This window comes from Malurus melanocephalus, unplaced genomic scaffold, assembly GCF_030028575.1.
Source record: "Malurus melanocephalus ecotype Western Australia unplaced genomic scaffold, MMel_1.1 scaffold_199, whole genome shotgun sequence".
Taxonomy (NCBI): Eukaryota; Metazoa; Chordata; class Aves; order Passeriformes; family Maluridae; genus Malurus; species Malurus melanocephalus.
The window spans coordinates 27895-43833 of record NW_026623431.1 but is presented as its reverse complement, the minus strand read 5'-3'; the positions used below and the strand labels follow the sequence as shown (position 1 = coordinate 43833).

Here is a 15939-nt window from a genome sequence, read left to right as displayed (position 1 = left end):
TGCACATGTACGAATTACTTCATGACATAATTACAAAATAACCGGTTTTACTGTTGATCATCTAGTATCTCAAGCAAACAGCTACAAAAAAATGATTCACAGCAAAACCAAAACAACTTAATTTGCAAGGGGATGGCTGTAGAGAGAGAAAAAAAAATAAAAATCAAAAGAAAGACATGTGAGTCATTCAGTTGTTGATAAACACTGTAATAAATAATAAAGCAAGAAATGTAACAACTCCAAGGGAGATTCCACACATGGAAAAGCTGAACCACAATGGTTTTTGAAAAGTATATAGAAATGTACAATACTCACTGGATTTTTGTAAGTACGTACACTACATTCATTCAAGTTTCATTCAAACTTGTTTYAAAAATGGGAACATTCTCAATTAACAGCTTGAGAGATTCCTTTGTACTGATCTGCACATTTCTTATTTCTAAATAACAGCTTCTTAATTGAGAAAATACTCATGTAAATTGCAGAAAAATTCTGATTTACATTCTAATTTCCACTGACTACTGCCATGCATTTAATAGCAAGTAGTTTTCATGTGGATTTATAGCAATGTTTTCACAAAATTTTAAAGTAAAATTTTGCATTAGGTCTTTATAACTCAAATATTAATGCTTCTGTTGAAGTATAGTGCTCAGTAAACATCRAAGTTTAGAATACTATAAATCAGTAGTGACACATAGATTACATTRTATGCAAATTTCAATATAATCTGATTTCTCTGTTGCTAAAGTAGYTTCATTTTACATTTAAATATCTCATTTTCAGAGACTTAATCAAACATGATGAAAATGATCCAAGATATATTTCCTTGTAATGCAATCAGATGTGTTYATCAGTAATTTCTTACCTTCGTGCTTATATGTCATTTCTTGGCAGCCAGAAAAATACAGGCACACCAAAGCACAGAGGCAGAGAAAAAAAGAAAAATATAAGACAAGAAATATGAACTCCATCTCACCAGTGTGCAGGCTTTCCACCACCACAAATACAGTTCATTTATTGAAGTTTAAGAAAAGACACAAATCCATAGAGTCCTGCAGTTACCAAATAAACTGGGTAAATATGTCTTAATTTCAAATGCATGACTCTATGCATCATGGAATGAATTTAACTCCACTCCACATGTCAAAAATAAACAAAACATTGAAAACACTGTTTCTGACATTTCTCAGTCATTTCACAACAAAAATTGGRRAAAAAAAATTAAAAAGCACCTGGGAAAAAATTAGGTACCTGACTATACAGAGTCACTGCATTCTCCTCTAAACACCTTGCAAGCACAGAGGTTATAAAGCCCATCCCTCTTTGCTGCTCCTCTCCTCAGGGAGCCCAAAGCAGCTGCCAGCATCGTCCCATGGACTCCTATGCCCCTTGGGAACTGAAAGAGTCCTCAGTAGAAAAGCWACACTAGCAACAGTAACCTAGTGCGCCTACAGAGCTCCAGAAATAACACTGACACATAATTACAAAAAGAAACAACAACAAAAAAAAAAGGATTAAAATTTTCAAAAGCTTCTCAACTGGATTGATGTTTAGGGCTGTAAAGGCTACTGGACCAGGCTGCCAGATTATGCACACAAAGATGTCTGAAAGATGGAGAAAGGCATGCCATGGAATCTGCTCTAGATAACAGAAACAACTGCCAGGAAAATACTCCTTTAGAAAATAACCACAGACTCATTAGAAAACAACCACAGACTCATTAGAAAACAACCACAGACTCATTAGAAAACAACCACAGACTCTCTGCAGTCAGACTACCTCAGGAATCAAGGAAGCTGGAGAGTAAAAGCATCCATTTAGGAAAATCTGCAACAGAAGATGAGCGTAAATCTTCAGCCTGAGCACCAAATTCCTCTTTATCAGGACAAGAAAGGAATCATTCTATRCCTTCCAGAATGATCTTATCTGACCACTTTCATGAAACCTCATTCTCATGAGTTATTTCCTCTTTGTCACAGGGAGGAGGACACAGCTGGAAATAAATACAACTCCACCACTGTAATTCACTGTGTCAATGCTTATTTTACATTTAAGAAACCTTGGAGAAGCAAAGCCAAAGACTTCGATCAGTAATTTATTTTTCCAAGTGTTTGGTAAGGACAGATTAATGCACAGTTTCACTACTATTCTATACAGGTGATATCATCTGWATGAGGTAAAAATCTTGCACAGATCATAGAAATACACTTATCTCTTGCATATACATATATATCTGTCTATATGTAAAACAACACATCTTAGACTGTCTTTACAGGCTGTGGAAAGAAACAGGTAATTTTAGGACAAAATTTATACGTCCTATTTAGATATCTACTTCCAAGCACTTAATGTTTATCATTTTGTCCAGAGTGAGATCCTTGCACCTCATGTATAATTATTGACATCTAACCAACAATTGCAATGCCCAGTTAAATGAATTTTACAATTTRCTTCTGATACAGGATTCCTGATATAGGCTATAAAAACATAGAGGAGGAAAATGGTAAAATCCCAACTCAACTGAGTAAGTAGCCCATTCTACACAAACTGTTTAAATTAAAGACTGCTGGAAAACTGTGGGAAACACAGCTTCCTATGAGAATTTCGATCCTCACAGGACTACACATGCCTGGAAGGAAATCAGCTTGTACRCCAGGACTGGATTTTTAGAAGTTATCATCAGCAGTTAAATTCTGAGTCAAAACTGCATGTAAATGTGATTAGTCTACAGGTTTATCCAATAGCAGGTAATGAGACAGTTGTGTTATGGATTACTTCTTTCATTCCTTACAGAATCAGCTCATTTASAAAGTTTAAACACAGTTATATATTAACTAGTGAGTATATAAGGTGCAACTACTATAGTACATAGAATCCCATTCACTCKTCTCTCACTACTTTCTCTTTTTCACTTGTTTTTGTTTTATAGTCCTGCTTTTTTTTTCAGGAGACAGCATCACATAGAATGTCAAAYAGCCACTGAAGAGCTAATGGACAGGGGACAGAATAAGTTGTAGCAGAAATGCCTGTTACTGATTAATTTGTTCTTTCTGGTGGATCTATCATACCCTATATAAGAAGCACATCCCTACTAACTCTGCTGCCCATATGCATACAATTCTTGCAGTAAACTCTGCAGAATTCCCCCCATTATAGCACTCTTAGCAGACAAAGAATAGCATTGCCACAAAATTTTTAATGGCATCATGCCCATTCTCTCCAATCCTCATGTTTCTCAACTCTTGCTTTGGTCGATAGGGAAAAGAAGAAAAGACCACAAAATTATCAGGCTGCTCAAGACAAAACAGGAAAGGTACAGAGCCTTTGTCAGCTGAAGTTCTACTAACACAGAATATTTTTAAGACATAAATGCATATTTATTCAAGTTTTCAGCATATAGAACTTCTCATCAACAGTTACMAACACCAAAAAACTGACTTAACTAGTTTTGTTTCATGAGGAACTTTACAAATTAGCAAATGATCATTTAACTTACAGTCAGATAAAGGCTAATAATTAGGGAGAACTATAARAAGTACAGTATAAGTTACATACATATATATATATATTTACTGTTGCATTCTGTTTTTAAAATTGCTCTCAAAACACAAATTTCCAGTTATACTACACCAAGAAAGAATGGTTTACAGTTGCTGTGAATATATTTGGCAGGACTTATTTTTACTTCTGATTTTTTTCCTTCTTCCTGTGTAAAAGATGCATCATTATTAGAAGCAGAATTGGAAGAAATTACCAGTGAAACAGAGTCCCAAAGGATAAATTTTCAGCATATAGGCATTAGAGAGTGCAGAACAATAAAAAAAGCACCACCTGGAGATTACCAGGAATAGACTCTGCAGAACACAGTGACACAAGGCACCCATTTATGACAGAATATATCTTAAGCTTTCATACAGATGATAATGACATCTCCACTATTCATTTCCATTTTTCCCCTCTTACTCCATTTCCCACCTCCCACACACATGCTCCAGGCTGCTAATGTTCAACATCACAGAAAACATTATTCAGCAAATTAGTTCAAGCACATGTTACAACAAACTTCAAGGGTACTTTCTGAACCAAAACTTTTCTGGTTTTAGAATCTAAATTCTTCTCCTGAATCTTCTGTTATAGAGCAGAAAGTTTACAAGAGCATAACAGTTAGAATAATACTACTACTTATACATCGATACAGAAATATTATTTCAGTAACATCCCCAGCATGAGTTATTTTTTAATTTGTATTTAGCTCTATGTTAGTACAAATAGTTTAAGTTGTGTATGTTCTTAAAAATGGACTGAGTATTCGTCCTTTGAAATCCTAATTGTTTCAAGCCATTAAATCCTTTATGCCTCAAGCCACTTGAATATTTAGGCTGCAGAGGCTAGAAGTGTAATTTTATTGTTTATTTAAAACAAACCCCAAAACAACATCACTTGTGTGCAGTACAAAACTCTTGAATTACTCTAAAAAAATTAGGCACTCACCAGAGTAAAAAGAAGAATTATTTGGATTTTTCTTATTAAGTAGAACTTTAAATTCAGGCAGTATTTGAAACAGGTGTTGTTCACAGCAAAAGAAATGCATGAAAAACCGAAGGTTTGCTCACCTTTGGAGGCTTCAGACTTTTCCTCCTCTGTTTTTTAGACCGCAATAACCGTTCTCTTTCCTGGAAGGAAAGAGAACATTTTGGTATGGGTTTGTTTTAAAACTATGCTTAGATATGTCTAACACAGAGAAATATCATTAACATTTCCTTAAAGCCTCTGGAAAAGCTAGCACGATGTCTTTATCCTTTTAAATAACACCATGTTACACCACACTGCACTGCAGCTTTATGCCTTTAGCAAACAAACCTTCAGCCATGTACTTCACATGATTTGATGGGAAGTTGGCAAGAAAAGGCTTGGTTAAATACTGAGCACAGATTTCTGACAGTTCTTTTGACTCTTTTACCAAGAAGCTCACTATGGAAACAGAATTCAGAGTCTCATTCCAGTGTTCAACCATCCTGAAGAAGCAGGTCAGTAGCCAAAAATGAGTCCAGTCTTAGTAATTAAAAGTCATTATATGAGGCATACTCTGATATACAAGTATGCAAATGCAGATATATTGTTACATCTGACTTATCCTTGTAGGGCAAAAGTCTCAAATCCAAAGGCTCTCTCAGAACGTGTCAACTTAGTCGGTGTCTTTTTTCTACTCCAGTTTTGGTGCAAGATCACAAGAAATTATACCATAACATGAGGAGGTCATGACTGGAAATACAAGATTTATGTTCATCTAAATCCGAGAAYACTGCCTTAAATTCCAAAGGAGAAGAGGAGGAAGACAAGGTAAAAAATGCGAAGAAGCAAGCAAAAAAACCCCAACAACACAGGTGGCAGGTGCTCTGTCTTCTTGGGTTTTTTTCTGATTAGCTCTGCATCTTTGTTTGCAGCACCTCTATTTTTAAAMGACAGATTGCAATTCCAAGTGCTTCTTTAGCAGTTATTGCTCACTGCATAGTATTATTSTATTCAGTTATTTGCTTTACATTCAGAAACTGTAAAAATACGAAGCTTACAGTAGAAATCACAATAAAATTATTTATCAGCACATTGTTCCAGGAATTAAGTTTTAGAAAATTCAAAATAACTGAGAAAAGTACAATCTATATAGCACTAGTGGTTTGAAAAATAAGGAAAATAATGACTACCAAGGTAGAATGGTACAGGTATGTCAAGCTGCAAAATATAATATTTTAAACTAAAGTCAAAACCAGACAGTTGAATTTTGTATTGTTGAAGAAAAGTGCTCTCTTCTCAGGTACCTAGTGAAGGTACATCCCTGCTTTAACTGGGACACCCTGCTTCCCAGGCAGGTGTCCAAACAAATGCAGTGCAGAATGAACACTTCCAAAATCCCAGTCCTKCCTGTTTCTAATCTTGTTTGTTAAGAAGACTGCTTAATTTACCGACTCAACATAAATCGAGCCAGAAAAATAATAAAGCCAATTAAAAGCCAATAGCATATTTTGCAGTCATCTGAATTTACCTTGACAGCTTTTCTTTTAAAAACTAACCAGAATACCACTGTGGTGAGAGAAGTTGGCAAGGTTTCAACATCATCAAAGATACCCTACAGATGACACTGTTAATCAGTTCAGACATACCTATCGCCTAAGACTAATGTTCTCATGTCTGTGTATCATATTGGTCTCAGCTGRAGTTMAGCTGATGATTTTTAAATTAATCAGACATGGGACATTTGGGTCRTTCTTGGTAACTATGATACATTTGCAGTCTGTAGAGGTGTGGTTTGGGCCAGAAYAGAGAGCTCAAAAGCACAACAATGTGCAGAATTCCATTGCATTCACATTGAAGGCAAAGACTCAACTAGTTTGTACTGGAATGAAAAAATTCTCCTGGYTAAAAATTTAACTAATTTCTGCAAGTGGAACAGTATCTGTAAATAGGAAACAAAGCAAAAATGAAACAGTATTTTAAAGTATTTGTTTATTTTACTTTCACACTAAACACAAGTTAATATTATTTGACCAAAGTCAGGATACAGTATACTTCCTCATATTACTAGYTGAGACAGTAAAAAGAGAGTCCTTTCATACCCACTTTGCACTGTAATAGAAGTGAGGTTATATCTGCCATATACTGCACATCTAATATCATATCACCATCCCTGACTGTACAGCTTTATTTGGAAGCTAAAGCAGCATTGCTCTGTGAGCCAGACCCTACATYATACATCCTACTGCTTGTAACACTGTGACTCGAGAATGCACACAGACATCAAACTTTGGCACTGATTTCAGAGAAATATCCTGGGTCAAAATCTCAGAGGAAYTGCCAGGAATCGAGACAATGTTCMAGATACAGCAGTAACATASCTTTGTTTTTTTCTTTTTGGATCTYCTATTTTTATTTTCAATTATGTATCCAATTATTTAATTTTCTATTTAGACAGAATGCTCTTAAATTCTTTTCATCATTTTGGAGCAGTTAGTAGTGCCATTTGAGATGTCTGAGTCTGCCTGAGTTCCAGCTGCTGCTCCAGAGGGACCAGGGTCTCTCAGAGATTTTATATCATTTCTGCCAGCACCAGAAGGGTGTATCAAAAATTGCACTAAATAGCACTAAAACACCTCTAACACAATTTGAAAGATTCCTCATCAAACACAGCTTGAAGGATTTCTGATCAAACACTGCAAACATCTATGAGCATCACCTTAAGAAGCCTTTGGAGTSAGAGGTAGCAGCTGTGCAATTCTAATCCTAAACCATACTGCTACCTTTGGTTTGATGCACCACACACAGCTCTCCCCATCTGTTACAAATACACCTGGAATGGCCATCTCAGCTAGAGATGCTTAGCCAGGCAAAATCACAACCACCACCATGTTCCTTTCTTTTAGGAGAACTTCTGGATCAGGGGAGTGCTTGGGTTTGCACCAGGATTTGCATCCAACACATTTTAGTCATTAAATTTTGGAAAGTGTCCTTTACTCAAGCTCCTCATTTGTTGACAGCCAGTTTTGCAAGTAAGGCCAATGGGCTGATGATGCACTTTTCTTCACAAGMAGCTCATAATAGGTAAATATTTTTAATACAAAGATTCATACACATTCCAAAAAAAAGTCATTGACTACCTGAGAAATAACAAGAACCCTTTGACACCAAAGAACTATTTCTGTATCACTACTACAACTGAAGTTAAAACATTCCTCTCAAATCTTTAGCTTGCCTATAGATGTGTGTGCATGCACATGTGTATACCAGTCATAAACATTACCACTGTGAGATCATCAATAACATGCTGTTGTTCTTTGACTTGCAGTCTAAGGAATTCAATTTCTTGTTTCTCTCGTGTGCTGCTGAGATCATTCAAAGATGTGTGCCTCTTCAATGTTGGTTGTGCAGACAACTTCTCTTTCTACAAAAAAAAAAAAAAGAAAAACATATAAAGAATGTTTTAAAGCACGTTGCTGAAACAGAAGGAAAATTCTCATGTGTGATGTAGCAACCAAGAATTCTTTGAACTCATCAGTGCATACTCGTTACAACACAAGGCCTCTTTCAACAMAAAATACATTCTATATGCATCTGTGTTAATCTCTCACATAAGATATTTTAAAACAGAATCAAAGAACACAGTCTGGGAAAAACATTAGCAGACAAGTGAACTCAGTGATCTAGCATAGTGCATGCACTCAAATTCAATTCTGACTTCTAATCATAAAAGCAGTATTTATTAAAGCTGCTTTTTAGCCATAGCTTTTTACAGCCTGCAAAAACATTTTATCTATCTGTGCACCTTTCCCTTAATCAGTGTGAAATGTGCCACTCTCAATTTAGAATATGAGTATTCAGCTGCATTGTCTGCATTTGACAGTTGCACCATCCCACTGTGGAGACTGATCTGTTTGTGTTAGAATAAAAGCCTCACAAGCACTTCCACCTCAAAGTAACTGTGTGCAGTGTGTTCTTRTAACATGACATCAGAGATGATTACTTACCAATGATGGTTACTTACCAGTTCTACRTTTTCCCTTGATAAATTTTTTATTTTCTCTTCCATTCTCTGGATACATTGCAACATATCATCATTTTTTTTGTTCATCCTCTTATTTTTTTCCACCAAAGGCTTCAGCTGACTTTCTGTCTCCCGAGAACGTTTCAGCTGCAAATGGCAAAGAAACAAAGTTAGCTGTGCTTTAGTTTACCCTTGAAGGAARGAAAAAATAGGTTTGCTTTCACTTGCCTTTCTTAATTCAGAAAGTTTAGCTCTTCTGTTAAGTGGTATCTGATATACACCACTGCTGAGCTAAGAACGACAGGAGCCCAAACAAATAAGATGCAAAATTTTTGTACGGTCTAGAAAACACTAAATTTGGTCACTGGATTTTGCTCTTGGCAAACACTTCTGATGATCCATAAAGTAATTTCTTTACAAACTAATCTCAACATATATGAGACTCTTGTGACCAACTAGGTCTCTAGGCAAGTTGTTTTCACCAGTTTAGCCATCCCTGATTAGGAGGACACTCTTCCTACYTTACTTTAAAAACCCCTTTACCTAATGCATAATTAGAGCAATGAGAAGTCAGCCAGAGGGCACAGATTCAATCTCAGCATTCTGCTGACATTTTCAAGCTGCTCAATTTTGTTCCTGTGGTTTTATGATGTTAGACAATTACATGAAGCAAATTATTGTTTTTTCTTGCATTTGTATATATTCAATATTTCACTGTTTTTACTTCATGAGCTATTTTTTTGAAAACAAAAAAATCTAATTTTCTCAGTGAAAAGATTTTTAAATTTGCTGAGTTTTAACTGGAAAGAAGAGAGATTTTTTTCCCCTGAGATAATTTCACTGTGTATTTGATTTTCCATTTCATTCTTGAGAAAATTATTTTTCACACTGCTTAATCATATGGCCTTGCTGATACTACTGGTTTTATGTGTAATATTGTCTCATAATATAAAACCTGATTCACATCTCTTTCCAAATACATTTCTTATGCTACTGAATCTAGAATCAAGAAGAGTTRGCTTGACTGAGTCACACGTGCCCTCCATCTGGAGGGACACTGAAGGATACTCTGCAATACTTCAGCATTCTTCAGGGATGYTTTGAATTATTTAGGCCCACAGAAAGGATTAACAAGGAGGAAGATGTCAATGTTTCACTCACTACAGGACTGACACATGGCACTTCAGCCCTCAGCATAATTTTAGAATCAGATATATAGGTTCCATCCATTTAGAATGAAAAATCTTTTCTACTGCCACTAGAATTAGGGCATCACAGGACATGTGTAGAAACTCCTGTTGTGAAAATCACCTCCCATCRCAGTCAATGGGAGTTTTACCATTAACCTCAGTACAAGCAATTAACTAGTGAGAAAGGTTGATAAAATTCATTCTTAAAATTCATGTCATATCCTTTCTATTGCAAGTTACTATCCCTCTCCTAGGATAATTTCACCTACTTAAGAGATTTCCCTTGAGAAATGGAAGATACTTCATCACTAGCACAAGAAAGCTTTTTTAACTCCTASCTAGCATAAGCATATCACAAAAACAAATTTCAAAAGGATGAGTACAGCAATTTAAGTGCATGGATTATGCATGTTTTACCCAACAACATTACACRGTGCTACAGGCAATATACCACTTAATTTGATTACTATGACTATTTGTAAATTTCTAATTTTGTGGAAGAAGAAGGGTTCCATCCATGTCTTCTATGGTCACAAGTTTAATTTCTATAGAAATCTCTGTTAWATTTAATATAATTGACTGAGGCCAACCCAGACTAATTTGTAAATTATTTATAACACTGACTYTCCAGCATTAAATCTTTTGCCATAAAGATGCCCTCCCAGTCACCATCTGTGTTATTACTAATTAATTTACCAGTTCATTYCTTTCATCTGCTAGGAGAGTATTTCTGTCTTCCAGCTTCCTTATTACAGCATTCAGTTCAGCGATTTTTAATTGAAATCTCCGCACATCTCGTTCATCCAAATGCTGTTCCTTTACATCAAAAACATAGAGATTCATAAAATCACCTTTTAAAACTATTTTACTATCCATTGGTTCATATCATAGCTTAGCAAGTGTATTGTGTAAATTTAAAACAGACTTGTACATCAGTGTCTGCAAAACTTAAATTAATTAACTGAAACACTAAATAAAAACATCCTGTGGAAATACATTAATTAACTGAAACACTAAATAAAAACATCCTGTGGAAATACAGGAACTGTATCTGCTTGTGAAATGCAAGTAAAGTTTAACAATTAAAAAAAAAAAACAACTGTCTAGGTTAATAATATTTCATGTATAGCAGGTTACTTCTCACCAGATTCCTTACTTTCACCTAAAATCGTTCTAGTGTAAAGGACATAGACTAAAATCACATGGCTCAGTTTTTGAGAGGTATAGTACCTATTTTCTGATGGCTAAAATATTCCTAAAGTAATGAAATAGTAAGAAGATACTGTAGTTCACAGCTAAGGATCACAATGTAAATTCTAGAAGTTCTATATCCACATATTTTTCAACATTCTTTGCAATTTAAGAGGTCCAAGGAGCTTTGAAATAATCWGTGAAACAGCACAGTGCAGCATCAGGTCATTTATCATTAACTACTCCTAGTAGTAACCACAAAACCAAGGTGAACCCAGGCAATTATCCAGAGTTAACATTTGGAGAAAACACCATTTTCTTACCGAACTTCCCATCAGTTCACTGATATCCCCTACTCCTGCAGGAAGTTCTCTCTTAGGACTACTGTGGTATCGTTCTGCYTCCTTCACTTGGACAAGCTGCTCATCCAAAGCTTCCTTCTGAAGGAGCAGTTTCTGTGTATGGCCTGCCTGGACACCAAGGTCTTTCTCCAGAGCCAAAATCACCCTGTCTTTGCCTTTTATCTCATCCATCTGGAAAGAAATAATGCATTAAGGAAGTTTCTGTAACATCCCCRAGTGCTCACTGCATGCAAACACACAAACTTGCAAAAACAAAGCTCTGTTTCTCTTAGAATTACAACAGCACCAAAACTGTGGCTGCCAAAAAGAACATAAATCTCCTCTGTAGTCTTTGTCCTTAAACAGAGATCATGAATTTCCTTGGTCCACTCTAAACTCAAGAGACAAACAAAATCAGATGAAAACATGCAGTGAAACAGAATACATAGCCACTGAAAACATCYACTTCATCTGAGGATACACACTTCTAYAAGRAGATGAAAAATCTCCATTCACTGTKTTTCAGAGAAGAAACATGGCTAGTATAAGATAGGATAAACACACCCTTTAAAACTCACCTGAGTTTTGTTTTGAAGATTGAGCCACACACATTTTCCCCATGTTGATTTCCTCTTTATTAGCAAAACTTGAGTGGGGAATCTCTTCACAGACATTTAGAATTAGTAGCATATACATGCACAGTATTTAAACTTCAAATTTTAAGCCTACCTAAGTATTTTATTTGCCCTTGTTATAAGATTCAAATGAGGAGTAGTCTTTGTGTAGAAGGAAAAAAGTAGTTGCACACAGACCACAAGAATAAAGGGTAGGAAGAAATRGTTCTTAAACACCCTCTCTGGTTACTGAACCGTGTGTTCATGTATCTCCATACCAAATAAAGCACAYTGCTCGCAGTGATCTACTGCAGCTCTCATAGGATTTGTTCCTCACAGTATCAGTGTTAAATTCACTTTGGTACTATTCCAAATGCTAGAGGAAGTGACAGTCTGCAGCAGTTACTATAGAAACAGATTTCTTAACAAGAATGTTAACCATTAACAATATATTTTTTGGAACTGTGCTGTATCTCCCTCAGTTTACAAAACTGTTTTCTTGGCCAACATAAACAGACAGAATTTTGGAAGTATGAGTATTGTAATCTTATTTCAAAAMATAAAATAAAATCTTGAACTTTTTAAATCATGCATTTGTTGTTTATTACAATCCTACATCCATATGTCTAATTATACAAAAGATAAAGGAAGGAAAAGAAAAAAAAGAAATGCTAGAAGCAATTTATAGTTCAATCAAAGTGATTTACAGGATTAACACAATGAGATTACATGATTGGATGCAATTTGTTTCTTCAGGAGTCCTGCTTTAATCCAGTCTACAAAGCACATGAAATCAGTTTGTGCACAGATCCTGAATGGTGGGAGATGGCCTGGATGAACCATGATAAAAGATAAAAAGGTCAGATTTGAATTGAATAAGGTGGTCTAGACAACTCTGAAATTCTAACTGGACTTGATACAGATTGGTTCTGATGGAGATTTCTTCCCTGATTTAGTAAAGTTCCTGTGTTCCAACTTCTCATACAGTAAATAAATACAATATTTCCCAGCACCAATTAACATTCATGAGGCTTCCAAGTATGCCAGAAAGGACTTGCAGGAAAAGAATGCAGTTTTTATTAATGGAAGAATTTGCAACATGCAGGGTTTCAGAGGGACTGTGAAGTGAAAAACAATGACAAAAATTAAGCAGCTGCCTCATTTACTAAATGCTATCTGTCATGCACACTGATCTACCAGGGAACCCTCGGGAGGAAAAAATGTCATGTAACTAAATACTGTGGACAGTTTCGCTTTCAATTACACAGGTGTTCACACTGAACATCCATATAAGTGACACAGGAATTTGCCCAGGCAAGGCACACATTTAACAAGAAGACCCAAGKTTAAATAGGCAGCCCAAATTTCAGATACCCAATAAGCAGCATATTTCATAGTCTTCATATATCACAAGTTGATGGTAAATGCAATAACACGGGTTGCAAGTTGGAAGAAAAAAGAAAGCAACAATCTTGGAACTTCTGCCTCTTGCTGAAGTGCCGCAGARCTGATCCTTTGAAACAGATGTGACCAGTGTAGTCATGCCCATATCCCCCTCCTCCCACATGTCCATTGATCAAAGCATACAAGCTCACACAAATTAGAAAGAAATGCCATGAAAGAGCATGGCTTTGAGGTGGTGGTTAAGGGAAGGCATAATTCTCTTCTGCTCTTCCTACTACTCTTCCTCATACCATAAAAATCTACACGTAGTGCATCTTTCAGAAAAAAAAAAACAAATACCCCGTGTATCAGTCAAACATWAAAGACTTTGAAACACTGATATAACATACAGCCATGACTGCAGATCCTTTTTTATTTGGGTTTTCTATTTTAAGTTTCAGGAATGCCCTAGAGAACCTCTTACTCATGTAAACGTGCATATGCACAGAGAACACCGCAACAGTGCTTCATTTTTTATAAGCACAAACTACCAGAACAAAGACTTCCTAAGTAACTAACGTTCCACAAACAGATAAAGATGACTGAACTGCAGTAAAATTGACTCCAARTTCTGTTTCAGAACCATGGGGGCAATAAAATTGTGCTCTCTTCAAGGGGGTAGTTACACCCTTTATCAAATATAATGGTATTCACTAGTTAATGTCTCTTTTCTTACATCTACTGCAATCTGACCCAMAGACTTACTATCTTTTTCAGCCTTGCACAATGCGAGCAAATTTGTTTATCTTCCCTGCCTGCTTTCTTAACAGAGAGTACAAATTTCTCCAGAGCGGGGAAAACAGGAAAGGAGGTATTTTATCGCAGTGAAACCTCCCTCAGCTCTGTGTGGGAGAGAYGGTTTGTTGAGGGCCCAGGAGGCAATGAAAGAGGAGGTGCAGGTACATGACTAGGAGAAAGGGAGACATGGTTTAGGTTTAAATTGAACACAACATGACATAAAAGACTTTAGTTTACCCTAGTATTATATATTCTTACAGTTGTAAAAGCTCAGGCAAAGTCTCCATATCAGTTCTGTCCCACTGGAGAATCACTGGAGCCAGTTTGTTACATGAAGGGAAAAAATGGCACCATAAAAGAAACAACCTAATGTRATTAGGTATGAATCAGGTATGTGCATTAGACTATCTATTATGGTCTCTATTTTAGTGGGGACAAACATACCTTCCATTAGGCAAATGAAAATCAAAATGGATTAATCCAGGTTCCCTGCTGCTTGCTATTTTAATAAAGCACATGTTGTGGAAGCGTCACTGTCATAGCTAAGACTGTCTTAAGAATTTACACAGTCATAAAGAGAAATAATATTTTTTATTAGACTAAGTGATATGAGAGCTTTCAGGCACAGAAGCTCTTCAGACTAGATTAAGAAGTATTTTCGTGCTTTCCACCACAGCATTGTACCCACTGGAAGGACCAAGATGTGGCAACTGAGACCTGCGTGCATCGACTCCCACCACTGCTTTCATATATTCCTGCCTGTTCTGAAACTCATTTGAGACCTCTCACTAAGACACAAAGGACAGATACCATCTTGTCTTCCACCACATTTAGCACAATGAGATCCAATCGTGCATTGGGCTTACAGGTATTGTTTTAAATAAAATATATAATCCCAGAAATTTCTTCCAACTGACTGCTTTGGTTTTCAAATTTGTTCTCAGTTTAAAACAAATTTACCCACTTTTTGCAGCTTCAAAGTGAACTCTTTTACACTTTGTTTTGTATGGATTTTAAAGCGCTTCAAAACAGTGATTATTTTTTACATGCATTTAAGGGTGGCACAATTCAGTACAAAAAGTCTGTGGTAGGAAGGCAGTGGAGCAATGGGAGGTTAGAAGGTATTTTCAGCTATATGCCTTGAGAAGAAAAGTAGGAGAAACAACSTCTGGAAGAGGATTTAACAAAAATAAGATCATTCACAAGCAGTGGCAGAGGCAAATTACTGAGAAATCACCCACAGCAGCATAAGCTATTCTTGAGCACTTAGATAAAATTAGAGCTTTTAAAATATCATTTCTTAAGGGGTTTTGTGCTGTCAAATGTTAGATGCTGAACAGAGATACTACTGCATTATGTCAATGAAGAGCTAGCATTCATTGCCTGTGTCAAAATTACCCAGGTTCCTAAGAACAGGTATCTGTCTGTGTCCTTACAGCTAAGAGAAATTAGCAGAAATGAGTCTTTTAATAATATTTATCAAACATGAAAGAGAATCAAGCCAGTCATTGCAAAAAGCATCCCCTGCCAATTATGCCACACTTCAATAKCTACAGTGAAAGAAAGTCAGAGACCTTCAGGGGAACTTTAGCCTCTCATGAGGTTGAAAGAGAAATTCCCAGGGAATTAAAAGCCACATCTATCAAGGCAATGACATATTCAGTTTCCAAAGTGGAAAAAGCCAGCTGCTGCATTGCCAAGTGCAAGACCTTCCTCTTTACCCATCCTTGTCAAAGTTATCTCTCAGCCAACTGCAGAGCAAAATTCTACAGCGCTCTTCTCCAGAAGAAATTTCATTAACCTTTATATTAAGTGCCTGACTCTGAAAATAGGGCTATAATGACAGAAGAATTGCTGGTTACTATGAATAACAAAAAGAAGATGTAACT

The 15939-nt window shown here is 36.1% G+C and overlaps 1 protein-coding gene across 1 annotated transcript in view; it reads right to left on the bottom strand.

Moving 5' to 3' along the window:
- JAKMIP1 (janus kinase and microtubule interacting protein 1) overlaps window positions 1-15939 on the bottom strand; it is a 42805-nt gene that overhangs the window by 12370 nt on the left and 14496 nt on the right. The window contains exons 3-7 of the mRNA XM_057373502.1: window positions 11238-11447; window positions 10420-10539; window positions 8534-8680; window positions 7793-7933; window positions 4614-4673 (exon numbers count right to left, since the gene is read on the bottom strand). Coding sequence (XP_057229485.1) covers window positions 4614-4673; window positions 7793-7933; window positions 8534-8680; window positions 10420-10539; window positions 11238-11447 — 678 coding nt within the window. The remainder of the gene's footprint in view (window positions 1-4613; window positions 4674-7792; window positions 7934-8533; window positions 8681-10419; window positions 10540-11237; window positions 11448-15939) is intronic.